This window comes from Podarcis gaigeae, assembly GCF_964106915.1.
Source record: "Podarcis gaigeae genome assembly, chromosome: 4".
NCBI classification, from domain to species: domain Eukaryota; kingdom Metazoa; phylum Chordata; class Lepidosauria; order Squamata; family Lacertidae; genus Podarcis; species Podarcis gaigeae.
The window spans coordinates 70,054,034-70,080,315 of record NC_139677.1 but is presented as its reverse complement, the minus strand read 5'-3'; the positions used below and the strand labels follow the sequence as shown (position 1 = coordinate 70,080,315).

Below are 26,282 nucleotides of genomic sequence, written 5' to 3'. Positions count from 1 at the left end.
TTATTACTTAATAGATGGGAGAAACAAATATACGTAAGGAGGGATTGTCTCTGAAGGACATAGGAAATAGAGGCAACTGTGTTGTTTAAAAATACATCTCACATATAGGCTTTAGAATACCTAGTTGGTTGTATAGAGAAAATAGCACAACCAATAGGAGCCCATCATACTTGCTTAGAAGCAAATGCCATTGAAAATCTTATGTTCAAACATGCTCAAAACTGAAAAGGTAGATGAGTGTTTGCTTCAATAGAAACTTCTTTAAAACATTTGCATATGAAGAATTAGATGAATTTGGTAGCATGTGTACAGACAATATTAATGCTTTTTAGCTTCCCAGTAAAAACCTTGGAAGTAATATGAGCACATTACATAATGACTTGCAGTATTTTAGAGCTTTTCAGTCAGTACAGTATCTGTATTAAGGTGCAGTTTTGACAGCACACTGTGACTTGGTTGCTATGTCTTCAGAAATGTGACTGCAGTTGAGTATAAATACATGAAACAGGTTTTCTACGCGTCTCTATCACATTGATAATTTAAGTGGTAACACTATTTTACTTCACCAAAGTATGTCTTCAATACATTTGGAAGTAAAATTATTAAACCATGCTTGCCTGTGAACTCAAGTGAGTTTCAATAATTGTTTCATGGATCTGATCCATCAATGGCTGAAGTTCTTACTTCAGTTAGCTTTTGATCAGGCCACAAGGTAGCAGGTCCTAATTTGTGCGTGTGTTTTTTGTTTGTTTTTTTAAAGCTAGCTCATGGTCTTAGGAACATCTCCATTGTAATGCCATACTTTTCTGTAAGCCCTCTAGAAAGCTTTCTTGTAACACTCAAATTTAGAAGCAAGTACCTAATATTCTGTGTTTTCAATATAAATTTGTTAAAATTTGATCAAGAGCTTTACAGTTTAAAATGAAGAGGTTCATACTAGGTTTAAGATGTTCAGTGTTGCAGTGTTTTTACCTAATGTATGTTTGGTGTAAATACAGAATTGATTGTAAGTATGAATAGTTGTGTGAAATAAATCTTTTGTTAAATTAATTTCTTGAATGCAGGTTATATGCACAAATGATGGAAAGGCATATAAAACGTAATAGAGGTTAGATTTGTGGTGAGGAAACAGGTAGACTAGAAAATGAGAGCTGAATACAGGAAAAAAACTGTTGAATTAGTACTTCTATATAGCATCTGAAATACTTAACTATATTGGTAAAAGTGTTCATAGATTACTTACTAGTCAACATAGCTGTCCTTGATGACAGATTGTATATTTTGTACTCCATAGTCTAAGTAAATTGCAGAAAAAGCTGTAAGGTTACACTTAATTTTTAGCTGCAGAAAGTTTGGTCTTCTGTTTTGCTTGAAGTTGCCAAATTATTTTACTCTGTCTACTATGGAGAAAAGTTGATAACGATAAACACAAGACTTGAGTTGGTCTTGCCTTCAGATGACTCTACGCATATAAGAATCCCCAAACAAATAGAATCCATACACAGGACAAATATGGATTGTGCCCAGTGTATTTTGTAGTACTATTTCTCAGCATGTCCAGAAAACATTTGCTGCTGTAGCCACCAACATGCCTTTAGTGTTTATATACAAAGTAGCTATCATTGAGATGATCCTTGTTTAAAATCAGATGAGCCAGCACAAGTTGATTTCCAGAATGAATGAAAAACGATTGCAGCATAGCATAAACAGTTTGAGTTTTGTGAGTTGTATCAGCTGGGAGACAACCTAATACATAGCTATGTATGTATGCTTTGTGATGAAGATTGTATGCTTGTGTGATGAAAGCATATGTGCCTATTTTGTCAATGCTGCTAAATATATGTATACTTTGGTGTAATCATGTTCGTTGGATTAATAGCTTGGGAGTCATTATGCAGTAGCAAACTTCCAGACACTCATTCTTTGCCAGTTGGTTGTTGCGCATTCCATTCTTCCTGAGAAGAGCTGATTTTGCAGCTTGCTAATGATTCCCAGGCAGTCTCCCATTCACGCAGTTTTCAGAGTCAATTCTATGTAGCATCAGTAGAATTGCATTGTGTGCCTTCAGACCATTCTTTGGGCTGCTAAGTCAAAGAACTCAGTTGATAGTATTCTGCAGTTTGCAAATTACATCTCGTGTGTAATAAATCACAAGTCCTCATGGATATCGATGTTGAGTGTGAGAAGTACTGATTGTTCAGTTGGGAAATAGATTGGAAAGGGAAGGTGTGTACCAGATAAGGGCAGATCATACTTAATACTCATATTTGCCATGAATGAACAGGCTTTCTTGGGTAGGGGAAATGCAGTAGTGTGGCCCAAGTGAGCTTAAGTTAGATCCCCTGAAAGCAGTGGCCTTTTTTTTTACTTAGTTTTTGCTTTGGTTAGCCTTGGTTTCAATAAAACATTGTCTTATATAGCTTGTCCCTGTATACATTTGTTGATGCAGGTGCGGATCTTTCCTCCAAGATGAAAAAAAAAGAGCAGTTTGGGGGTGATAGTGTGAAAATTCTTATATGGGAATGAATTAAGAAGTACCCCACCTGTACCTTCTGCTTTGGATTTCATCCTCCACAGCCACATTTTGCAAAAGGAGAAACATAGGGACAAACTATACGCCGTGTGTAGTTGAGACATGTATAAGTAATATTTTAGGTGGATTTGGGTCATTGGTATATAGACCTCTGAAGTCTAGACCTTTCCCCCTTGGAAATGATGTCAAAATTCAAAGTAGGCTGTTATATGAACGTTTTCCCCCCATTCTTGCAGCTATCTAAAGCTTTTCATGGCAGTATTGCATGTTGGTGAAGCAAAAAGCAGTGCATGCATTCATATATTCTGAGATATCTGAGATATGGTGGAGATAAAAATAATGCTAAAGATATTTTCAAATACTTTGAAATATTTAAGCAATGATTTGCACATACAGTACAGGTAACACATTTCATTTAACAGAGTAACTGGGCAACTAATTAACTTGCCACTAAAGGGTAACACTCTTATTGACCTACCACTGTGGTCCACTTCTGCTATGATGAGCCAGTTGTGAACATTTCTAATGCACCTGGTACAGTTCCTGGTTTTCAACATGCCATTGAAAAAAGTTACAGGCCTTCAGATTTTTAGAGATTTTGTTTGTGTTTTAAGTAAAATAAAACAATGTCTACTGATTTCTACAAAAAAAAATACAGCTAGCACATTTGATAGTAAAATTAGATAACTTCAGATATCGTTGTTTTGTCCTATCTCAGGGATATAGAATAAGCAAAGTTGCTTTGGTAAGTATAACTTCAGTAGCTTACGCTTTTGCATTCTTAAAGTATTAGATAACTATTTCTAAACCAGACGGAACTTTCAGTATAACTGCCATTTATTTTTGTATGTTGTTCCTATGCACAGTCTAAAAACAAATGGTTCTGTTTGTAGATTGAAATACAAAAGTTTGCTATGCTAAAAATTACTTTTCTAGACATTGTTAAAGGCATCTGTCTCAAATACTTAACGCCTTGTGAGTTAAGAATTGAAAATCATTTTCATGTCAACATATTTTGATTCCTCTTTTTTCATCTTTAAAAGTTTAAGACTGTATGTTCAAATTCTGCCTACAGCAATCATTTTTTAATATTGCATAGCTGTTTATGACCCGCATGCAGTGGAAATGATAAATTGTAGATTCCACAACATGTTTAACTCAGAGGCAGCTAACTTTATTTCTTTTTCCTGAATTTGAGGAGTTTTGATAACATGACTCATTGCTTGAAAATCATAATGCATGCTGAATTACATTTCAGATGTTCCATTTAAGCAGTCGTCATCAGTAGCTGTAGCTGGGGCTGTAATAGGAGCAGTACTTGCTCTCTTTATCATTACCATCTTTGTGACAGTACTACTGACTCCCAGAAAGAAAAGGCCCACTTACATGGACAAAATGTAAGTTTTTTGTTTGTTTCTAAGCTGATATCCTTGCTTTCTAAAAAGCTTGAAGTATTTACTCTCCCTTTTCTCATGCTATACCATTCTATTCTGCTTTAAGGCACAGTCCCTGTAGTGCTAATGCAAAATGTCAGCATACACTACTCAAAAAAAATATACCTAGTCTAAGAACTTTAGACTAGCACAAATTAAAAATTCTTTGTGTTTCTAATGTGTTTATTTTTATTTAGAAAGATCTGTAGACTGCTTAATCACAAAACTCTGTAACCAGTATACATTATATACTTATTGAAAAAGCACAGCTAAAATGATGCCATCTGCAGCGATATCAGCAAAGGCTAATTGTCTGTTATTTGTAAAGTTTGGCTTTTATGTTTCTGTTGAATATGTTGGTGGTGGGTGGGTGGAACCCCTAAAATAATATTGTATACCTGCCTCTATACGTTGTACACCTAGACGTACAATAAAGGTGTTGTTAGGTTTAAGAAATCATAGTGCTTCCCTTTTAATTTCTCAATAGTATCTTACTGGCTATTCAAAATCTAGCATCTTTCTGACCTTCTTTATAGATATTCTATTGGCTTTTAGCTTTAATTAAAAAAAAAAATGAGTCTCTGTTTCCTGCTGGGTAGGTGTAGGTGTGGGAGAGATAAACATGAAGATGATCTAGAACAGTGTTTTTCAACCATTTTTGGGCAAAGGCACACTTGTTTCATGAAAAAAATCACGAGGCACACCACCATTAGAAAATGTTTAAAAAATTAACTCTGTGCCTATGTTGACTATATATAAAGTAATTCTCTTGAATAGGAATCAAATTACTTTATTATGAAATAGTAAGTAAACAGAAATATGAAAAATTATAAAATACTTTATTTTTAAATCTTTCAAATTTTTCCATTTTTCCCACGGCACACCAGGCAACATCTCGCGGCACACTAGTGTGCCGCGGAACAGTGGTTGAAAAACACTGATCTAGAAATCATTCATAGTTCTACCCCAGACTGAACTTAATTCACCTTCAGTTTATCCAGCAATGTTAAGCACTGCTTTCAGAGATTTGGTAAACTAGTTCTGTGAACTTCATTCAGCTGACCTGAGGGTCATAGTAGATAGCTCATTGAAGATATTGAGTGAGTGTGCTAGCGATCATTAGGAAAGGAATAAAGCTACCAATATCTTAATGCCATTATAGAAATCTCTGGTGCAGCTACATTTGGAATACTGTGTACAGTTTGGGTCACCTCACCTCAAAATGGATATTGAAGAGTTGGAAAAGGTTCAGAAAAGGGGCAACCAAATATCAAGGGGATGGAACGATACCCTTATGAGGAAAGATTGCAGCCTTTGGAACTTCTTGGTTAAGAGAAAAGGTGAATAAGAGGTGACATGATAGAAGGTTGTAAAATCAGACATGGCATAGAGAAAGTTGCAAGAGAAAAGCTCCACCCGCCCCAATCATAAGATTAGAACTCCTCGACATTCAATGTAGCTGAATGATGGAAGATTCAGGACAGGTAAAATAAAGTACCTTTTCCATAGTTAAACTATGGAATTCTCTCCCCAAAGTAGCAGTGATCGCCACCAACCTGGATAGCTTTTAAAGAGAATTGTACAAATTCAGGGAGAATAAGGCTGCCAATGACTACTAGCCAAGATGGCTATACTCCAAGGTTGGAGGCAGCAATGGTTCTGGAAACCAGTTGCAGGAAATTGCAGGAGGGGAGGGTGCTCTTGTGCTTATGGTGCTGCTTGAAGTCTTCCCAGGTGCATCTGTTTGGTCACTTGGCTAGATGGGCCACTGGACTGATCCAACAGGGCTGTTCTTATACAATGTGCTCTGTTTCTCTTTATACAGGTAATGCCTGACCAATCTGTTGAGTTATTCAAACCAATGCCATTTAAGAATTTGTCGCAAGTGGGATACTTGCAATTTTATATTAATGGCATTTCCTATTATATGACCAAGGAAGTTTCCATTTTACTTGTTTACAGCTGTAATCTACACTTGATTCAATTATTTCTCCAATAGTGGTGACTAAACTCCAAGTTTTCCAATGCAGGATTGATCTTCCACCAACACACAAGCCTCCATCTTCATATGAAGAAAGAGCTCGTTCCTTGTCTCAGAAAGAAATAATTCTTCCAGTAAGTTATTGATGAAGCATACTTCCAAAGTAAAAGGATCTTTTAATGTTGCTTAATACAAATTGATCTATAGCAGATATTCAGTTGACATAAGACATTATTTTGTTACTCAATTGATATAGTATATTTCTGCCAGCCAGACTTCTAAGTAATTACACTAATCTATTTAATTCCCATATGAGGGTTTAATCAGGTTCTTGAACCTCAAAAGACTGTTATGGGTTTATCCCAAGCTGGAGTCCTCTTTGAGAACGAACCTCAGATTGCATTATATATCTGAGTAAATGTATGTGTATGTTGTCAAGTTTGAAGGGTGCATGCTCATGAACTTCATTACATGTCCCTTTTAAAATACTTGGAAGTGAGTGTTGAAGGAATTGCAGGTAGTAAATCCTCTGCAACCCCATCCCCACAAGAGTTCTACTAAGACTCATGGCAGAGTGGCAGCAAATCTTTAGGGGTGGGCAGAGGAAGGTGGGAGAAATACTTGTTCAGGCAACTTTATTATAAAAGGTAAAGGGACCCTGACTGTTAGGTCCAGTCACGGATGACTCTGGAGTTGCAGCGCTCATCTTGCTTTACTGGCCGAGGGAGCTGGGTATAGCTTCCGGGTCATGTGGCCAGCATGACTAAGCCGCTTCTGGTGAACCAGAGCAGCGCACGGAAACGCCTTTTACCTTCCCGCCTGAGCAGTACCTATTTATCTACCTGCACTCTGATGTGCTTTCAAACTACTAGGTTGGCAGGAGCAGGGACCGAGCAACAGGAATTCCCCCGTTGTGGGGATTCGAACTGCTGACATTCTGATCAGCAAGCCCTAGGCTCAGTGGTTTAGACCACAGTGCCACCCATGTCCCTCAACTTTATTATAAGCCTACACAAAGTTCTTTTAATTTCACCCCCACCCCCATTCAAAGGAATGCTCACCCACTACCCACTGAAAGTAATGAAAAAGTATGGGCCACATACTTTGATTCAGCGTAACTCATAATGGATTTCTGTACCACATTAATTTGCTTTTCAGGAGCCCACATTCTGTATTGTTACTTAGCCACCCAAATCTACTGTTAGGTTCCTCTATGGCTATAGAAACCAACAGGATCGGAGGAATGCAGCCACTCCAGAAAAAGCTAGAGTTAGCCCTAACAATATGAGGCAGTAATCTTGCTAGCCTGCGCAGTCAACAACATGGTCACCATTGCATTCTAAGAAAATCTTTCAAAGGCATGCAAGTTTCTGGTCACTGAAGCTTCCAGTATAAGATTGTGTAAATCCTTGTGTTCCCCAACTAGCAGTTGAAGCCCCTGAAATACTGATGTAAAAGAATATTGTGAGCAAAACGAGGTTTGGGGTTAAGCTGCCTGGTTAAAAGTTCTAGACATCATCTAATAGTGACAAAATATAGTCTAGCCAGGCCCCCTGCACACACCATTCAGAAGTAATCGTGCAGTATTATACAACTGAATAGTTGTTTGTTTAGTACACTATGAAGCAAAAAATGTTTGGCTTATATTATAAAATATCAAAGGAAGTAGACTAAACCCAGACAAAATATGACTACCAATCCAGAAAGCAGTATGACTCCACCAGAGTCAAGTGATTTTCTAATGTTTGGCTAACAAATCTCAGAAGAGACTGGCATAGTTCAGTTTTGGCATCCACTTGTAATGAAAGCTAATTGGCTTTGCAGTAACTATTGCAAATTCATTGCATCCAAAACGAGAGTTAAAATAGTGTTGCATATTGGAATCTTTACAGAATACAAAGCTGCTTCACTATAGTTGCTCAAAATTATGTAAGGATGAGCTGCAAGCAAGATACTTGTGTTTGCTTTATGTGTTAAAGATTAAGCCATTGTTGGGTTGAGGTTGAGGTAGGGGGTTGGTATTCATTTCTGAGGTTTGGAGATTCTTGTGTGCAAGTACCATAGAACTTTAAAAAACAACAACAATTCCTTCTCAATTCTTCTAAAATCAAAGTGCTTATGAAATTCTCCTTGTTTTCTATATTATTTTGTGGAATGATACCAGGTGATAAGAAGACATAAATGCATTCTTACTGTGTACATTGCTGTAGCTGCATGTGATTGTGGTATAAGGCACATTCATACCTATCTTAAGGCAAGATGTTTTCCTTAATTTTTAAAAAATATTTAGTGCCTTCAAACATCCATAGAAACAACAAAATAATACTATGCAAACAGAAAACAATTCAGCAGTAACTAAAAGCACAGCAGAGTGATTGTTAATTTCAAACTTCAACTGATACAAAACAAAAACTTGACTTTCTGGACAGCCAGCAAGGATGATACTCTTCACTTGGGGCAGAAGTTCTCTTAATACTGGGCTGCCTACAGAAATGGCCCTGCATTGTGGGGAGGCTAGACCTTCCCTACAACATGGATGAATCTGTGGCAGGTCCTCAGCATTAGCTCTTAAGTGTCAGGAAGATCTTGTTTCTTGAAGCATGTAGTGACTGCCCCAACACTGGTCATCACAGCAATCTCAGTAAGTTTGTCACCCAGCAAAAGTCCCGTTGTGCAAGTGGACTGGAGTACTGCCACTGTCGTGCCTGCTACTTCTTCACTGGCCACAGCTGGTGCAAACATTTCAGCAGCAAAAGATTATGCCACAGATCGTCTACTGATGAATCCTTGTGCTCGAAGCACTGCTGAGACAGAAACCACAATGCCTACTCTTAGACCTTCCCCACTTTTCCACATTGATCAGTCTTCTTTGAGTCTTAGGATCCAGATGTTTGCAGTGGCTTAGAATCTGCTACTTGCCTTTCTCCCATCTAGGCAGCAAACAGTTGCCTGGTGTCCAAAACTGGGTGAAATGCAAGGTGCTGTAAGTTTTTATAAACCTGAGTTTTAAATGAGAAGGAGGACATGGAGCCAGAAAAAAAGAAAATACCCTGTTTCTGAATAACAGTTTCATATTTCTGCCTCCAATGCAAAGTGTTGGTTTTGACCTTTAGGGTCCTAGCTTGGATTCAGGGTACTTGGAGGATAGCCACTCCCAACATGTACCTGCCTTAGACAGCATCAGCATCTTCAGAAGCTCTTCTCCAGGTGCCCCAATCAGGTGAAATGTGCAAAATATTTACCAGTGGAAGTGCCTTTTCAGTAGTGGCGCCCTAGTTATGTAATGTCCTCTCCACACTTTGCACAATATCACAACCTCTCCTGTGCTGAACAGCCTGGTCGTTAGGAATGGTTCCCAGAATGCTGGATTCCTCACCTCTAACCAAGGGCAAACAAGATAGTGTGCATAAACTCAACCTTGTGCAACTCAGCCTTTCCCCTGAAAAACACTCAAGGAAGAGGTCACATGGACTGCTGAATCAAGCAGAGGGAGCATGTGCCACACATTCTTTACTGTTGGGTTTTTGCTTCAGATGACCCCTTGGTAAAAAATTGTCACTACTATATCACTTGGGACGCGGGTAGCGCTGTGGGTTAAACCACAGAGCCTAGGACTTGCCGATCAGAAGGTCGGCGGTTCGAATCCCCGCTGTGGGGTGAGCTCCCGTTGCTTGGTCCCTGCTCCTGCCAACCTAGCAGTTCAAAAGCACGTCAAAGCTCCCTTGGCCAATAAAGCGAGATGAATGCTGCAACCCCAGAGTCAGTCATGACTGGACCTAATGGTCAGGGGTCCCTTTACCTTTACCTTTACCTTTACCTTTACAATATCACTTAGTATGGAAGATTATGTCCATATGCAGAATAAATGTGGGCCTTAAATGAAGCTTTTCAACCATTAAATAATACTAAGTTTTGAAGACTACTGTAAAAGGGAGAATAGGCCTTCATTCAATATTTGTTTTTCTTTTACTGAGCTGTCTTAATACTGTTTTAAATTGCATGTTGACAAATATTAATGGTACTGAATGTGCATTATATTGAAGAAAGTATAAGTTACAGATAGTCCATATCATTATACTATAAATTAAGTAATTGTATTTATTTATTATTTAGGATTCCGCAGCAATTAGTTTGTCTAGTTTGAGTATTGTCATTCAAGGACATACCTTTTAAGAAGAAAGCAATATGATGAAGAAGCCAGATAGATTTTTGTATCATACTTTAATCATCTATTTTGTTTTTTTAGAAGATGGTAAACTGCAGGCAACTGAGCTATGAAGATTCCTTGGCTCATGATAGTCATCAGCAAATGTGCCCAGCTTTCAAGCAAACAAATTGCAAAGACTGGAGCAGCAAGAAGCATCCTGAGCCAGACAATAGAAGAGTGTATATCAATCCCAGGGAACATTATGTTTGACTTCTCACCTGTAAATTGATGATCAAAAGTAATATGACTTTTCTAATAACTGTTTTATATCATATGGATTTCTAGATTATATGATTTAGGTTCAGTGAATGCTTTTCCTTCTCTTATTGTGGAAAAAATGAGGCAAAGGAAATGGGAATAGTAGTAAAACTCAAATTTGTAGAGAACAGTGTTTCTTAATGCTTTACTACAGTAATCTGTCTACCACAGATTTATGTGTATTTTGAAATTTCTATGTATTTTTATTCAACTTGGATGGGGGTATAATGGTGAAATTAGAACCAATTTTTCTTAGCTATTCCTCTGAATTGTTTCTACCTAACTAACCCTATAATATTTACTGCTGTGAGTTTGTCCAATCTCCCCCACTCTGCAGCTTCATTGGCTGCTGCTTTTTGGAGTATGGAAAGTTGCATTGCATCATGTGTTTTGTAATCTTAGATATTACTGGAAGAGAGAAGAGAAGGCATGGGGTCTTGCATTTGGCTACAGCCATGAATGCTTGTAACAGTAAAAACCAAGTGTTCATTTACTGATTCGTTGCCTTATAGGAAATGCTGGAAGGTGTTGCCTACTTCATAAATGGACGGTTTTGCTACTGTCCTGGGTTAATGCTAGCCTAAATCGTTACCTTGCCATTTAAAACAGTGGAGCACAAATTTTCAGGATTCACTTTCATACCAGTGATTCTTACCTAAATCAGATTATTTTAGTCATTCGCTTAATCAGGCATACCAGAAGTAAAAATTGGAATATTGAAAAGGTAAAGAGTGACTTCATGTACTACAGAAAGAGAAATAAAAATAACGTAGCAAAAATAATGGATAAGCTGTTTGTTTTTGTTCCATTATTTACATGAGTGTAGAAAACAATTTAACAGGGAACCCAGTTGGATGCAGTTTCTTCTGAATTTCCCATATTTAGTATTTTTTAGCTAATTTCTTTGGCCCAATTATGTGTAATCCCATAGCCATAAAGGGCTCCTACGTTCAGTCTTTTCATTTACATTGCAAGATGCATCGACCAGTTACTTTGCTGCTTTGTTCTCAAATGTAGTAAAAGGTTGGCTTCACCTAATGTGTCTTATTTAGACCTGCAAACAAGTGGGGAGGTCCTATCATGCTGCCAATAACAGGCCAGTGGGAGGTGTAGATAGTTCTACAAGCCTACATTTCATTGGTTTTCATCCTTATTATGCGGAACAATGTTAAAGGTTCCATGGGGTTTATAGAAATGCAAATAGGCCTTTGAACAGAGTTTCAAGTTTATTGCTGAAGGTAAGTAGCAAAATAAATGGCAAGTAACCTTGAAATGCAAATTATGTACTAAGATGTAGCTTTTATGTAAAAAGCCTGGCTAAGTCAATTGTGCCTGTACAAAACAAATGCATTTCAGTTCTATATGTAAAGAGGTGTAGCTTGATTTAGGTGCACGTTTGCCTACATGATTTTGTGCTTTGAGCACAGAGCTTAGAAAAATGGATGAGGTATGTATAGAGAGATTAGTGAATTTAGAGCAGACAATAAAGTTTCAATAAAGATGAATTTGACACACTGTTTAAGGTCTTGTGTTGAAACACTAAACACATATTCATATTTTTGTTGCTTAAAAATGTATAAGTGGTTTTGCATTTTAAACACAAACTTTGTTTTTAATACTTATATATGTGCCAATGTCAGTTTGAAGAAATGTGAAAGTAGAAAATTTGCATTGAACTATTCTAAACATGCCTGGGTGGATAGAATAAGTTGTTTCATTTATTTCTGCATAGTAAGCAAAATAAATTTGACCCAAGCAGGATGAGTGGATTGGGCATTGGTTTTATGTATGTTCCCACCCCCATATAGAGATTCATTAAGATCTGGTCTAAATCTCTGTGATTTGCTACCTGAGAGGTCTATTTCAAGACTCCCTCCTCACTGGGTCCCCTCTTTCAAATTTAACTGAACGTGTAGGCATGACAAAAAGGAATTTACAGAATTTGCCACTAGGCATTTTTTTGAAAATATGCAGCAGTATCTGTGGCAGGAACCATGGAAAGTGTAGTTCCTGTGGTTCTTGCCATAGGCATTAACATGCATTCTCATAGCACTGCTTAGGGCCCAATAGATTCCATACTGTGAGTGGTTCCAACCATTACCAGGTAGGTTTGCAAAACAGCAGTGGCAATGGCACTTCTGGTAGGGTGACAGCCCTCACTGGGCTCAGTCCAAGTCATGGGTTGTATTGAAATACCTGGAAACAGAATCATTTAATTGGGGTCCCAAAGGTCATCTACTCCAACTGTCTCCAGGTACAGAAAATTTACTATGACAGCAGTGGCCACTTATCGGTGATAAGTGGCTGTCCAGCTTCTGCTTTAAAAACCTCTAACAGAAAAATCCACCACCTTCCAATGCATTCTATTCCATTGTCAGATAGCTTGTAACACTTGGAAGTTCTTTGTAGTGTTTATCCCATTTCCTTTTTCTTGTAATTTTTCTGGTGGTTCCCTTGCTGCAAGAAGCCAAGTTTCAGGGAGTCAGGCATAGGGCCTTCTCGGTAGTGGCACCCGCCCTGTGGAACGCCCTCCCACCAGATGTCAAAGAGAAAAACAACTACCAGACTTTTAGAAGGCATTTGAAGGCAACCCTGTTTAGGGAAGCTTTTTAACAGACTATTATATTTTAATATTTTGTTGGCAGCCGCCCAGAGTGGCTGGGGAAACCCTGGCAGATGGGTGGGGTATAAATATATCATCATCATCATTTCAGAATCAACAGCAGTTGAAGCAGAGTATCCTTTTCTGTCCCCACTGCCTTCTAAATTTATCAAAACATGTTTATAGTATGTTCTTTTCCTTTCATCATCAGCTGCTTCAGAGGCCTGTTTTCAGGTAGAAAGGTAGGGTTCTTTTAAAAAATATGTTATTTCAATTGTTCTGGCAATAGGAGTATTACTTTTTTTATCATGAGAATTGCATTTCATTCTTCAATATAGTGTTTTATCTGGTTCACTTATTTAGGGCAAAGAAATCAATGTACTGTGGATTTTCTTAAAAAAAAAACATAGCTCCATGAAATAGTTCTTATAGTTAAGTATTTGAGTATTAAAAATCTGAAACACTAAAGCGTTGAGCCAGTAGAAGTTACACATTGGAGGAATTTTTGCAGAAAGTCATTCACCTCAACTCTTGAATTTACTAATTTATAATTGATACTGAGCTTTGAATTTGGTTGTAATTGAAGGTACTGCAAAACATTTATCAACATAATTTGTTTTTTCCTACCCGTAACTTTGAAAGCAAACTTGTAAATTGCATGCTTACAACCAGTTCTTCTCTAGGTTAAAGATAGCTATTGGAAAGCTATAGCTAACTTCTGTCATCATAGTGGTGTGTCCTTCCTCAAGGCCATGCTAAAATATATTTCCAAATGCTTTCTTTATTGCGGAAGCATATCTTAGTCTGTTACCAGTACTAGTTTCGGCTTTCTGTCCTTATAAAAATTCCCTACTAAACGGATTTGCTTGATGTCACTCTTGAATTGCAAAGTGGAGTATATGTGTGTTTAAAATGTATATAAGGGCAACTTTCAGCATACGTATCAGCTGATATGGCTTGACTCCTTTTATTTTTTAAAAAAAGTTCATCGTAAAGTGAGCTGTCTGTAGCCCATTAAAATGTTAATGAAAGCTTCCTCTTCACTTGAGCATACTTGCTTTATAGTGGTTGGAAGGTAGCAACTTCTATGGGCTACTGAAGATCCTGCCACATCACTTGTTAATCGTTATGAAGATCATTAATGAGAAATGGGTTAAGAATAATTCTGAACTTATTTTGCAGGAAATACTATACTGGCAGCATTAAGAAAAATATACCAAGGCTAACTCTGAATTGAAGCTGTGAACTATCTATCAGAGTGAACTGTTTATCTGCTGCAGCTCAGCAGATGAGGCAGCATGGAGTGTTGTGTTTTCCTCAATGCAGACTCCCAGCAGATAAACATTTCTGTCTGAAGGAGCTGCTGTCATCTAACCACTTTGGTTATGTTGGTCATCTTGTGATGAAATATAGACTGCATTATCCAAAGTAGCTTTCTATAAAGCCCTATACGGCCTAGGACCCTTGTACCTACGGGACCGCCTCTCCTGGTATATCCCACAGAGGAACTTACGGTCTGCAAATAAAAACATCCTGAAGATCCCAGGCCACAGGGAGATTAGGCCGGCCTCAACTAGAGCCAGGGCTTTCTCGGCCGTGGCTCCAATCTGGTGGAACGCTCTGTCACAAGAGACTAGGGCCCTGCGGGACCTGACACCTTTCTGCAGGGCCTGCAAGACAGAGCTGTTCCACCAGGCCTTTGGCTAGGGCGCAGCCTGACCCTCTCCTCTGGCAATCTGCACAGAATTTTGCTTAATGGTTGCCACCAATTTGATTTTAATTAATTTTTATAACGAAATGTTTTTAGAACGTTGGATTATTTTGATGGTTGTTAGCCGCCCTGAGCCCAGCGTCGGCTGGGGAAGGCGGGATATAAATAAAATTATATTATTATTATTATTATTATTATTATTATTATTATTATTACTGGTCATTTCTCCTGGTTCTTCCAGGTTTGGACTGAAACTTTTTGTTGCATTGGTTTTACACTTTTAAGGATGGGATGGACTGGGCTCATGAAATAGGTTGTTGTTGTTGTTATTGTTGTTGTTGTTTTACCATAGAGCAGGTGTGGCCAGTATGGTGCCCTCCAGTGGTAAGGTAAAGGGACCCCTGACTCTGGGGTTGCAGCACTCGCTTTACTGGCTGAGGGAGCCAGCGTACAACTTCCGGGTCATGTGGCCAGCATGACTAAAATGCTTCTGGCAAACCAAAGCCACGCATGGAAATGTCGTTTACCTTCCCACCGGAGCGGTACCTATTTATCTACTTGCACATCATGCTTTCAAACTGCTAGGTTGGCAGGAGCAGGGACCGAGCAACGGGACCTCACCCCGTCGTGGGGTTTCGAACTGCCGACCTTCCAAACGTCAAGCTCTAGGCTCTGTGGTGTAACTCACAGTGCCACCTGCATCCCGTTGCCCTCCAGTGGTAGATACATGCTATTGGCAATGCCAGTTGGGGTTGATGGAAGTTCTAGTATAGCAACATCTTATTGGTCCCTCATTAGTTACCCCTGCTATAGAGTTCATGGGAACCTGGGGAAATGTCAGTATTTGCTTAACACTGGATAGTTCAGATAAGATGCTGACGAGGACCAGACAACAATTCAGGCATCCTGCCTTAGGAAAAGCATTGAAATGACAAATCATCTAATGGTATGCAAAAATATTTTCATCGTATTACTAGGGCTTTCCAAAACCTAGAGTTTTCCACATGCATGTACAGTCGTTTTTATTACATTTCGCGTGAGATGGTAATGCAGTTTAACTTTTCAAAAGCATGTCAGATTTTTTCCCCCCAGTCTTGTTAACCCAAGCCCAGAGAATTGCGTTCTGCATTGGTGGTCATGGTACAGAACTAAATCAATTTCAGACTCTGAATATAAACTGTCTACTCCTACCTTTTGCATAGGACTAGCAATTGAGATATCACTATGTGTTTTCTGCTTGTGCCCAGACTTCTGGATTATTCAGCCATGGACAATCTGGTTCTCAAGGAGATGGGTGAAATATGTTGACAGTCGCTACACTTAACTGTATAAAGGAAATCAAAACTTGATTAAAATTTAGCAGCCTTCAGTATTTGCCTGTATGAAATGCTTCAATTCATGATGATGAGGGAAGAAGAAACCAAATAATATTTGTTGCTGCATTCTAGAAAACCTTAGCTCAACTATAATTTCCCTACACTTGGAACAGTGTTTCTATAATGTTATTTGCCTGCTGTATCCCAATTCTCATGGTATAATTCAGCAATGCGACATGACATAATATTGTTTTATCAAATGGAGGCATGTCTACAAGTAGCTAACAGAACTGTAGAACAAACAGCCTTACATTTTTGGGTTACTGTAGGGTGTAGCGAGATCTCACTTGGTCTACAAAATGTGAATCACTCTGCCAAATACACTTTAAGTCTACCCACTAACAGGAACTCCCTATACAATTTAAACTCTCAGGTGTTCACAATGCCTGAACAAGCCTATAGTGTCTTTTTGCTCATTGTGGACAGTTTGCTTCCTTTTCCTTTCTGTAGAAGGCTATTCTAGAAATTTCATTGCTGGTGGGTGAGTGGTGTTTTTCTCCCCTAGTCCCTGGACAGGTGATTTTGCTTAAATGTACCATACAACTGGAGTAGTGTAGCTAATTATTACCATTATTATTATATATTAAATTTGAATGTTGCCCTTCACCCAAAGATCACAGGGTTCACAACATAAAAATACAGTTCATCGTTGAAGTTGCTTCTCTGCCTTCATAGAAATGAATTTTGAGTAATGCATGCCAGTGGCGGGTGTGACCATTGGAAAAAGTGAACAGAATAATGAGAGAGACTCTTAGCTTTTTGCACACTAGGCTGCATTCCAGCCACTCAAAAGTCAGAGGCTATTTCCGTGGCTTCAGTATGCACATTTAGCTGCCAGTCAAGTAATGAGAGTGTAGAAAAATTACATGGCATGCATGCATGTGCATGTCAACTGTTTTTTTTTTTTTAATTTGAATAAACCAGAGAAGTACTTAATAGCATAGAGAATCTTGATATGCAGTCCAGGTGCTTTCAAGACGATGTTCTTTCCTCAGACCAGAGTGAAAAGGGATCCCTCCCTGTTGCGTGCTAGCGGAGAGCATACCCAAATGTAGAACAAAACAGTTCTGCAACATTTTTGCTGCCCTGACTCTTTGACATTAACAATTGTGCAATGGATTGACTTCATAATCACCACATGCCCTGGAGCTTGGAGCCAGGGATGCAGCAGGGGGCCCAGATGGTTACCCAATGTGATCACGAATTGGATTTGATGCCACTCTTCATGGGAAGCAGAAGAGTGCCAGCACTGGGTAGTTGTATTCCAAACTGTCCCCATTTTTGTTCTACATACTTCCCCCTTCATTTTCAGCATCAAACTTGCTTCTAGTTTCTACAAGCAAACAGGTCACCTCGTTTCTGCCCAGACGATGAAATTTCAAAAAGGATAGAAAAAGTGTTTTTTAACTCCCTTTCCCAATATTCCCAGATTAACCATGGGTTTTTTTAACCTACTTCCAGGATCTTTTGGTGGCTCAGTTCAAGTCATGGATTGTATTGAAAGAACTGGTTGCTGCAGCCTATATTGTTACCGTTATCATTGCTTATTAAATTTGTATACCAACCTTTATCCGTAGATCTCAGGGCGGTTCATAATATTATTATATGTTTAGGGAAGCTTTTAATGTTTGATGCATTACTGTGTTTTAATATTTTGTTGGAACCCGCCCAGAGTGGCTGGGGAAGCGCAGCCAGATGGGCGGGGTATAATATAATATAATAATTTGTACAAATGAAGCCCCAAGGGAAACAGCATCTGTTGGTTACTGTCTGTTGTACTGGAATAAGGGAACCTTTCATTGGGAAGAACCAATAAAAATGTGGAATTCACAGTAAGATGTGATGATTAGAGACAGGAGGTAGTGCTGATTGAACTGTGGCCTTTTTGTTAAACCGATTCTCTAATAAGCTGGCAGCTCCAGGGTTTCAAGGTTAGTTTGGCCCTTGCATTTTCCAACAAGTTTACAGTTAGGCTACAAGCACTATAATCCTCTGGCACTGAATGGGACACTTCATCCCTTTGCAAATATTAGGTGGAGAAACTATTAGTATCAAGGTGTTTGAGGTTTTAAAAATTGCATTTATCATCCTGTCCATTGACTAAGACTCAGCTAATGTTCTTCGTCTTCCTTTGCATGTTCCAGGAATGGACATTGCATTAAAATAAAACTGATGAAGCATTAAAATCTTAGGAATTATTACAATTTGTATGTCAATTAGTTTTTCCTTCCTTTGAAAATAAATTTATGTTGTGATTAATTCCCTACAATCAAACTTCATATTTACTAGTTCACAGATTTTGCACTACGTATCCTTTTAGAATTTTATTTATTCATTCAAAAACCTATATCAGCTTTTCACCATTTGGTTCTCCAAGCAGCTTACAGCAATAGTGTATGCAACATACAGAATCTAAAACATAAACCTCCAAAATTAAAAACCTAAAGTATTTAAAAACTCCAGAAAAAAAGAAAAATATGAAAAGCATTAAGTGTTCAAAGGCCTTGGGAAAAAAAACCATTCTGAACAGGCACCTGAAACTCAGTAGGGAATGTTGCTTGCTTAACTTCTTGGTGGAGGGAGTTCCATAGATATGAGCTCACAACACTGAAGGCATGATTCCTCAATGACATCTGTTGTGCTTTTGGCTCTTGGGGAACCAAATGATCTGAGTGACCAACTTGGGGTGGCTAGGATAAGGCTGTCCTTAAACCATCATGGCATAATGCCAGGGAGGTGTGGGAATCTACCCTCCTCCTCCCTCCCACTCCAAGAAGAAAAACATGGATATCTATTTGTTTGTTGTCTTTCTGGAATGCCTTATACATTATGATGATGGATAGAAGGTGGTGCTAAATGACCTCTGACCTTTTGTGATTTCCTAGATAAACTTGAGGTTCTTAATCTGAATTTGACATAGTAGCTCTATTAATGACTGTTCTGTCATAGTTCAGTTGCCCTGTGCATCTTTCACTGCCTTTCGTAATAAATCAAAGGCTATCTGTAAACCTGATAATTAATGGAGTTGTAACTGCAGTTCAGTCAACTGAGGTGTGCTTAATCTTGGAGCTCTTTGGTTACTCCCCAAGCTTTTATCAAATTGCAACGAATCTCTCAGTTCAGTCTAGGAGCAACATATTTATTGCCAAGGCATAGAACACGATTAGGCTATGGCTAGGGAGGGAAGGATGGGGAGAGGATTTTAGTGCTCAGCTCTCCATAATGCGGCTGCACATTACGGTGTCATTTGTTAATACCAGATGTATAAGAAGGATGTTGACAAGTTGGAACAGGGGCAGAGGAGGACTACCAGGATGATCAAGCCCTTGAAGGGGCTGGAGCCCCCAATGGCACAGGTGGTTCCATGAGTGTCTCCAGACTGCACTTCTGATCTTCAGAGACGGGCCAAAATGACACCCACCATTTCCCTTTCCCATGTGCCCCCAAATAGCCTTTCCTAACCTGGTGCCCTTCCAGATGGAAAACATCTGGAAGGGTACCCTCAAATGATGCCACATTTGAGACACCATGGAAGAAATAAAAAGGCACCTGGGCTGCCAAAAGAACTCTTGCTGCCACAGAGGCCATGGCTACAAGGAAAAGGAAGACGCTTCCTTGCTGCTGGTTGGTGAGCTGCCTTGGATCCCAACAGCAATCTTTGCACATCTTCCCTGAAGTACGGTGATCATTGCTCTCTTCTTTCAGAGGCTTGAAATATGACAGTCCCCCGCCCTAATTCAGTCCTTTGTATAAATATTGTAGATCTTGGGGATGCAATTACCCATCCTTTGCATCTGAGTCATAAGAGATGACTTCAGCTGCCAGTTGTGTTATTCTGAAAGCAAAGCTTAAAGTATCTGCCTCTCTAGTGCCTCAGATGTAGCTATCATCTGCCCCATTACATGCTGCTATTATCTTGGTGGGGAAGCATTTGTGCATTGTAGCCACACATCCTGCAGGACTACTATTTTCATTAAATCAAAGGCATAATTTGCAAACAATGGCACTTTTAATAATAATAACAATGGTGATTATGTTATGGTTCCTTCTTTGTGCCAACAATTTAAAGGGCGAGACTTTTTTGCAATACCGCTTGTGGGAGTGACTGCGGGGGCTGTTTCTGCATTTCATCATTTACTACTACACCACTGTTTGTATGTGTGATTAGAAGTTGCACCGATAGGCATTTTAAACCATGTATCTTTGAGATGCTGGGAAAACATTGGAAAGAAACCAGATGCACATCTGTAATCTCTAGGCATTAGGGGCTCCTGATCCCAGCTTCCTGCAAAACATCTACGTAGCTACTGTTGAAGTCAGAATCCTGCACTAGACAGAACACCTGCAGGTTCCAGCAATACAATTGCGGCTCGCTCTTATACCATGGAGATAATCCAGACCCTTGCTACTTTCTTTCTTCCCCTTTTGTCAGCTGCATAAGACTTAGTTGAGCTGAATGCCAATCTTAAGATTTGAAAGAAAGAAAGAAAACAAGAATTGAATCTGACAGATGTATCCATCTCAGGGGCTGAATGGAGGGCACACAGGGGAAGGAGAGATGGGAATCTGTTAATAAGACCCATTGGTTAAATCTAGTCCTGACAATTTATTTGGATTTTTAAAAACCCAATAAGATTTAGTGAAATCAAATGATGGAACCACTACTTGATTTGGTGGTACCCAGAGTTAGGTGCTATGGTGGATCAAATCTGGATTTCAGGGGTAAATATATAAAGGTGGTAGCATTTTTTTTCTCCTGTGACCAAATTTCTTAATCCTGATTGGCATATTTAGAATCCAAATGTTTGAATACCTAATGGGATTTGCCTTGTTAGGAGTTGAAGTGCACAACTAACGTTTATTTTACAGGTGATTCTTGCACATTTGATACTGTACTGAGAACAGGAGCTCAATCCAGGATGCTTAGTAAACACCACCACTGGTCATAAATAACACATAAGTACTTATCCAGCATAATCGGTCACTATAGATGAGGGGCTGAAAATGAATATGTGGAATGTTTGGATTTCTTGAAGCACAGAGTATCTTGGTCAGTTACACAGTAGATATCCAGGCACCCTATAAAATGGAAGGGTTGTGTTTTATGGAAAGTGGGGAGGGATATTATATTTTAGTTTATGCTCAACTAAAAAGCGGTATCTGAAGAAGTGTGCATGCACACGAAAGCTTATACCAAGAACAAACTCAGTTGATCTCTAAAGTGCTACTGGACAATTTTTTTATATATTTGAAAAGTAGTCAACCTTTCTTTCCACTCACTTGACTGCCCAGTTCCAGACGGTTGTATCGTCCCCCAGTGTGCTGCTTCCCCTCACAACATGCGGTGGCATCGCTTGTCTTCCCACTGACTGGTACTGTAATTAACCTGGCTCTAATTACATGCAATAGCTGTTTGCACAGGGAGGCTGTATAATTAAAACACGGAGGCATCGAGATTAAATTAATTCCACTAGAATCAACAGAACTATCCTGCAGGGAGGAACCTGTTTTCCTTGCAGCCTCTGCAACATGAGCTGTTACGGACCTACTTCACCTCAGTATCCTGGCTGTCTATAACTAAGCACACTCATTGATCAATATAAGTACAAGACCTTTTCATACTTACTTTCTTCTTTACCTGGTCCCCTGGAGTAACTGCCTCTGATCTTACTTATGTGGTGACTTTAATTATTTTGCTTCCATCTCATTTGTGTGCTGTAATTTAATCTTCATCTAATTACTTACCATTTGCATTTTCCCCCCCCTGCCCTGCCCTTCGTGCTGGTAGTGACCTATGCTGAGGTTTAGCCATAATCACCTGTGTAGTCTGCACGTAACAGCATTTTAATTTTATTTATATATTTATTTACTGGCGCGCGCGCACACATATATGTGTGTGTGTGTGTAATGTCTTTGCCACCTTCTGTGTTTTAAAAGACAATGAATGTAATGGAAATTAAAAGCCAGTGCGGAATACACCAAAACGTCAATTTAAAAGGCAGCATATATGCAGCAGCAATCAGAAAGCCCGTTTTTCAAAGCGGCACTGCAAAAATCCTACCAGAAAATGTACAAGGAAATCGTGGGGAAATACTTCCAAGTCCTACAACTTCTTTCTCTGCCTTTTAAGTCTTTTATCTCCCTGGATTGTGGGTGGTTTTCCGATCAATAACTATATCCCACATGATGATAGTTCCAGGTTCAGATATACCATGATTCATGAAGCTAGGATTGATTGTGAGGGAAGAAGGCTTCTCCACTTAGGTGCCATTTTGATGCACTGTATTAAGGCAGAGTTTGGCCTGCTCTGACATAATAATGAAATCTGTCTTCTGAAAAGTTTAAAATAAAGCATTTTTCATGACCCATTTCAATCAGGTCAAAACAATTTACAAAACATAAAGCAGGGTCAAGGATTGTTAGAAGTAAAGCACCTACTATTGCATAATCAATTGGAGTAATTGAGCGGGCTATTAAAAGCTAGCTCGCTGGCAATTTTAAAGGAATACACATCTTATTTGCAGCTTCCCGGCTACCATTTTACTCCCTCCCAACACAAAAGTTATTACTATAACCACAAAGGAGAATGTGGTGCAGATGGGGGAGTTGAACTTGTAGTGAACAGGGGAAGAGAGGGCCATCCCAGCGCTCATTCTTGACTTCATAAACCAGGGATCGGCAACCTAAGGCCCGTGGGCCTTATCTAACCGGTCCATGGAGACCCCTGCTGCCCCCTCTCTTACTGGCGTGGGTTGATGGCGCCTGTGCACATACACACAGGCGCTCCGACCCAGAAAAGCGCGCATGCACACATACTCCAGCCCATCCTCCGACAGACGAAGCGTCCACCGGCCCATCCTTGGATAAGGTTGCCAACCTCTCATAGACAATGGCTTTTGAAGCCTGAAATGATTGTCCACATCAGGCCTGCCTTGGTTTAAAATAAGCAATAGAGAACTGTGTCTCTTCTGACAATAGCCATTACAGTAGTACCTCGAATTACAAACGCCTCAGGTTGCAAATGCTTCAGGTTACAAACTCCACTAACCTGGAAGAGTTACCTCGAGTTGAGAACTTTGCCCCAGGATGAGAATGGAAATCGTGTGCCAGCGGCGCAGCAGCAGCAAGAGACCCCATTAGCAAAAGCACGCCTCTAGTTAAGAACAGTTTTAGGTTAAGAACGGACCTCCGGAATGAATTAAGTTTGTAACTAGAGGTACCACTGTACTAACGATACACTGTCAGTAAAATACAGAAGTAGGTACACCCACAGTTGGCTGCAGGAGGTGATGGTATAGTCTAGCCTCCCCCTATCTGGTGTTCCCTACATGTTGTGGACTAAAACTTCCATCTGCTCATAAGCAGGTCTGGACTGCCTAGAGCTGAAAGGAATTGCAGAGAACCATTTTGGAGAAGGCTGGCATATCCCATTCAGTAACATGGTTCTTGATTTGCCTTGTGTTCAATCCAGATAAGAGTTCCACAGAACTTGAAGGCATGTTCATTGCATACCATCCATTTTTTTCAGACCCAAAATTGGGATGCACATCTTCTGGGATGTGCTCCTAGGCGAGTCATGTGGCCCCTGCTTCATTCTCGCCCCGAAAAAAAGCCTTTTGGGGTGGGGTGAGATTTTGCATGGCATTCAGAAGCACACATTTTTGGCTGCTGCAAAAGATCGTTCCCCCCCCCCCCCAAAGAAAGGACTTCTTCGGAGCAATATCACAATGTGAGAGTGCGCAAAAGTGTCAAAACACTATTAATGATAAAACTGGTTTTAAGAATAACTGTATTAAAAAAATCCCTAATTAATTAATTAATTAATTGCTTGTTGATTAAATTAAGAGAACTGTTGGACTTTTCCCTCTTAACAAACTAATCAGGGGTGGGGAGAGAGAATGTTCTGCTCCATATGCAGAAGAAAAGAGCAGAAAAAAATGAAGACTTGCTTCTCTGTAGAGCAGACAAGACTACCATAATCTGTTTTTGAAATATGTTTTTGAGAAGAAAAATTCCTGAACGTATTTTGCCTCCAGTTTGGTTGGTTGCATGATCAAAGGGTGAATCTGAGATTAAAATGAGTTGAAAAGGGATCAGCAACTCTGGGAGCTTGGACTCCTTTGTGTTCCATGTATGTCAAACAACAGTAAAAATTGGGGTGGTTTTTTTTTAAAACCTAACAAGCATCCTGTGCTCTGCTCCCAACACCACCCTGTGGAATATTGAAGATAGAAGATCACTCACAGAGACTTGCTGTGTGGTTTAGAACCTAGATCATCCAGGGTTCAAGATTGCACAGGGAGCCTTCATGAACCTTGTAGGGTGACGGAAATGGCAATAAGGGGTTTTTGCATGTTCACCCATACTCTCCCTGCTATTGTGTGCATTTTCCTTGTGAGTGTACAGGATGCCTGTATAGACCACATAGGTGCATGTCAATGACCAAACACAGAGACCAAATATCTATGGCTTCATCACCTCTAAAAGCCTTTGACTTTGTTGATGGGGATTGTGGTCCCAGGGCAATAATTATTAGGATTTCTGTGTCTTCCATGTAGACGTCGTCCTGGCTGTCTTGGCAATATCTGTATAGAAAGATGGGGTATTCCTTGATGGATTTTCCTTTTCTAAAAAAACTCTCTTTTTATCTGTTTGCGCTTCCACATTCCTCAGACATTTCATCTGAGAATTTATCCATATGTTTATTTCAAATTTAATTTTAGGGGAACTCTCATGGCAATGTATTGGTATGCACATGTCCCTTAGAAATCTTAGTAGATACAGTATTTTGAAACCCTCTTGCCCCTCAACAGCCAACCCCTCAATCTACTCACCAACCTTCACATTTTGCTTTACATGGAATTTAATCTGCATAACACAAAGTCATGCAGATAGAGAAACTACACTTAAAACTACTTATACCATGAAATCTTGCAGCAATTTGCTGAAAGCACAAGACTTGAATAGATACTAGACTCACTGGGCATAATTTAGCTCTTAGCTAGAACGATGGCTTTGGAAAATGTGTAAATATATATATATACTGAAAGGCATCACCTTTTAAAAAATGATCAGGCAGCGCAGCAGGTCTTCAAATCTAGGCAATCTTATGTAAATGTTTTAAGATGCAACCATAGCCATTCAGTTTTCAAAAGTATCTTTGCCAAATGTGCTTCCATTCTCACTGAATTAAAGATGGCATAGCTGTCCAGTGGTCACCCCTGATTTGCATAAATTTGAATCAAAGTCCGTAGGAAAATATTTCTGAAAATTGACGCATTCATAGAAGGGCCTCATGAAAATTGATAGCCTTTGGATGACAAGGACCAGCTCATATTCCCCCCTCACCACAAGACAAACAGTTTGTCATTAGTTCTAAATCAGCTCAGAAATGAGCTTGCACTGATCTTCTCTCCCTGGCCTGGAGTGACAGCCTTTCCAGATTCTCCTTTTTACTATTGCATCACTTGTTTGCAAGGAATCCAAACGGATTTTTTTCGAGGTAACCCTCGAAATGAGATGTCATCCTTTTCCAACAAATGACAGCATTTTGTCTCTGTGTGGAGATCACTCAATTTTGCTCCCAGCTGGTACATCAATTGCGACTGAGAGGGCTGTACAGAATGTGGTTCACAGGTGGCCTAGGTTCAGCGCTGGAGCAAACAATCCCCTTCTTATCTTTAAACAGCAAATAGGGCATGCAGCTAGTTATCCTGCAACATGGCTAGATGCTCACAGAAGAACCATGGGTGTTTAAAATCCTCTAATATGGCTTTGGGGCTTATTCTGGGACTAACTGCAGAAAGGTACTGAAACTAACCCTAGCTGAGTGAGTTGCTGATATGTAAGCGGGGGGTGGGTGGGGGGAGTATAGTGAACACGGTCACTACTCCCTGTGTGTTGCCATTCTCTGTTGCTCTCCAGCTCACAGAGGGTGAATATATGAAGGATTTATTTGTGGGTGCTCCCCATGCAGTTTAGAACTTCAACTATGCTGGTTTACAAATTGCTTGGGGGCATACTATCACACACAACATACTGTTATGAGTTCGTGGGTGCTAGGCCTTTATAATCCCCGGATTCAGCAGTTGTTAGAATTTAATTAAGGCTTAGGGCAGGGGTGCCCAAACTTTTTTCAAAGAGGGCCAGATTTGATGAAGTGAATGAGCGTTATGCGTGAC

General features: G+C 39.5%; 1 protein-coding gene and 1 long non-coding RNA gene across 2 annotated transcripts in view; one reads left to right on the top strand and one right to left on the bottom strand.

Annotated features, from left to right (window-relative positions):
• Positions 1-11,929, top strand: part of NECTIN3 (nectin cell adhesion molecule 3) — a 41,406-nt gene extending 29,477 nt beyond the window's left edge. Inside the window, exons 6-8 of the mRNA XM_083736918.1 lie at positions 3,792-3,930; positions 5,997-6,081; positions 10,194-11,929. Of these exons, the coding sequence (XP_083593044.1) occupies positions 3,792-3,930; positions 5,997-6,081; positions 10,194-10,364 (395 nt within the window). The 3' untranslated portion in view covers positions 10,365-11,929. The remainder of the gene's footprint in view (positions 1-3,791; positions 3,931-5,996; positions 6,082-10,193) is intronic.
• The window catches only part of LOC310843890, a 435,627-nt gene that overhangs the window by 109,145 nt on the left and 300,200 nt on the right, over positions 1-26,282 (bottom strand). The window lies entirely within an intron of this gene.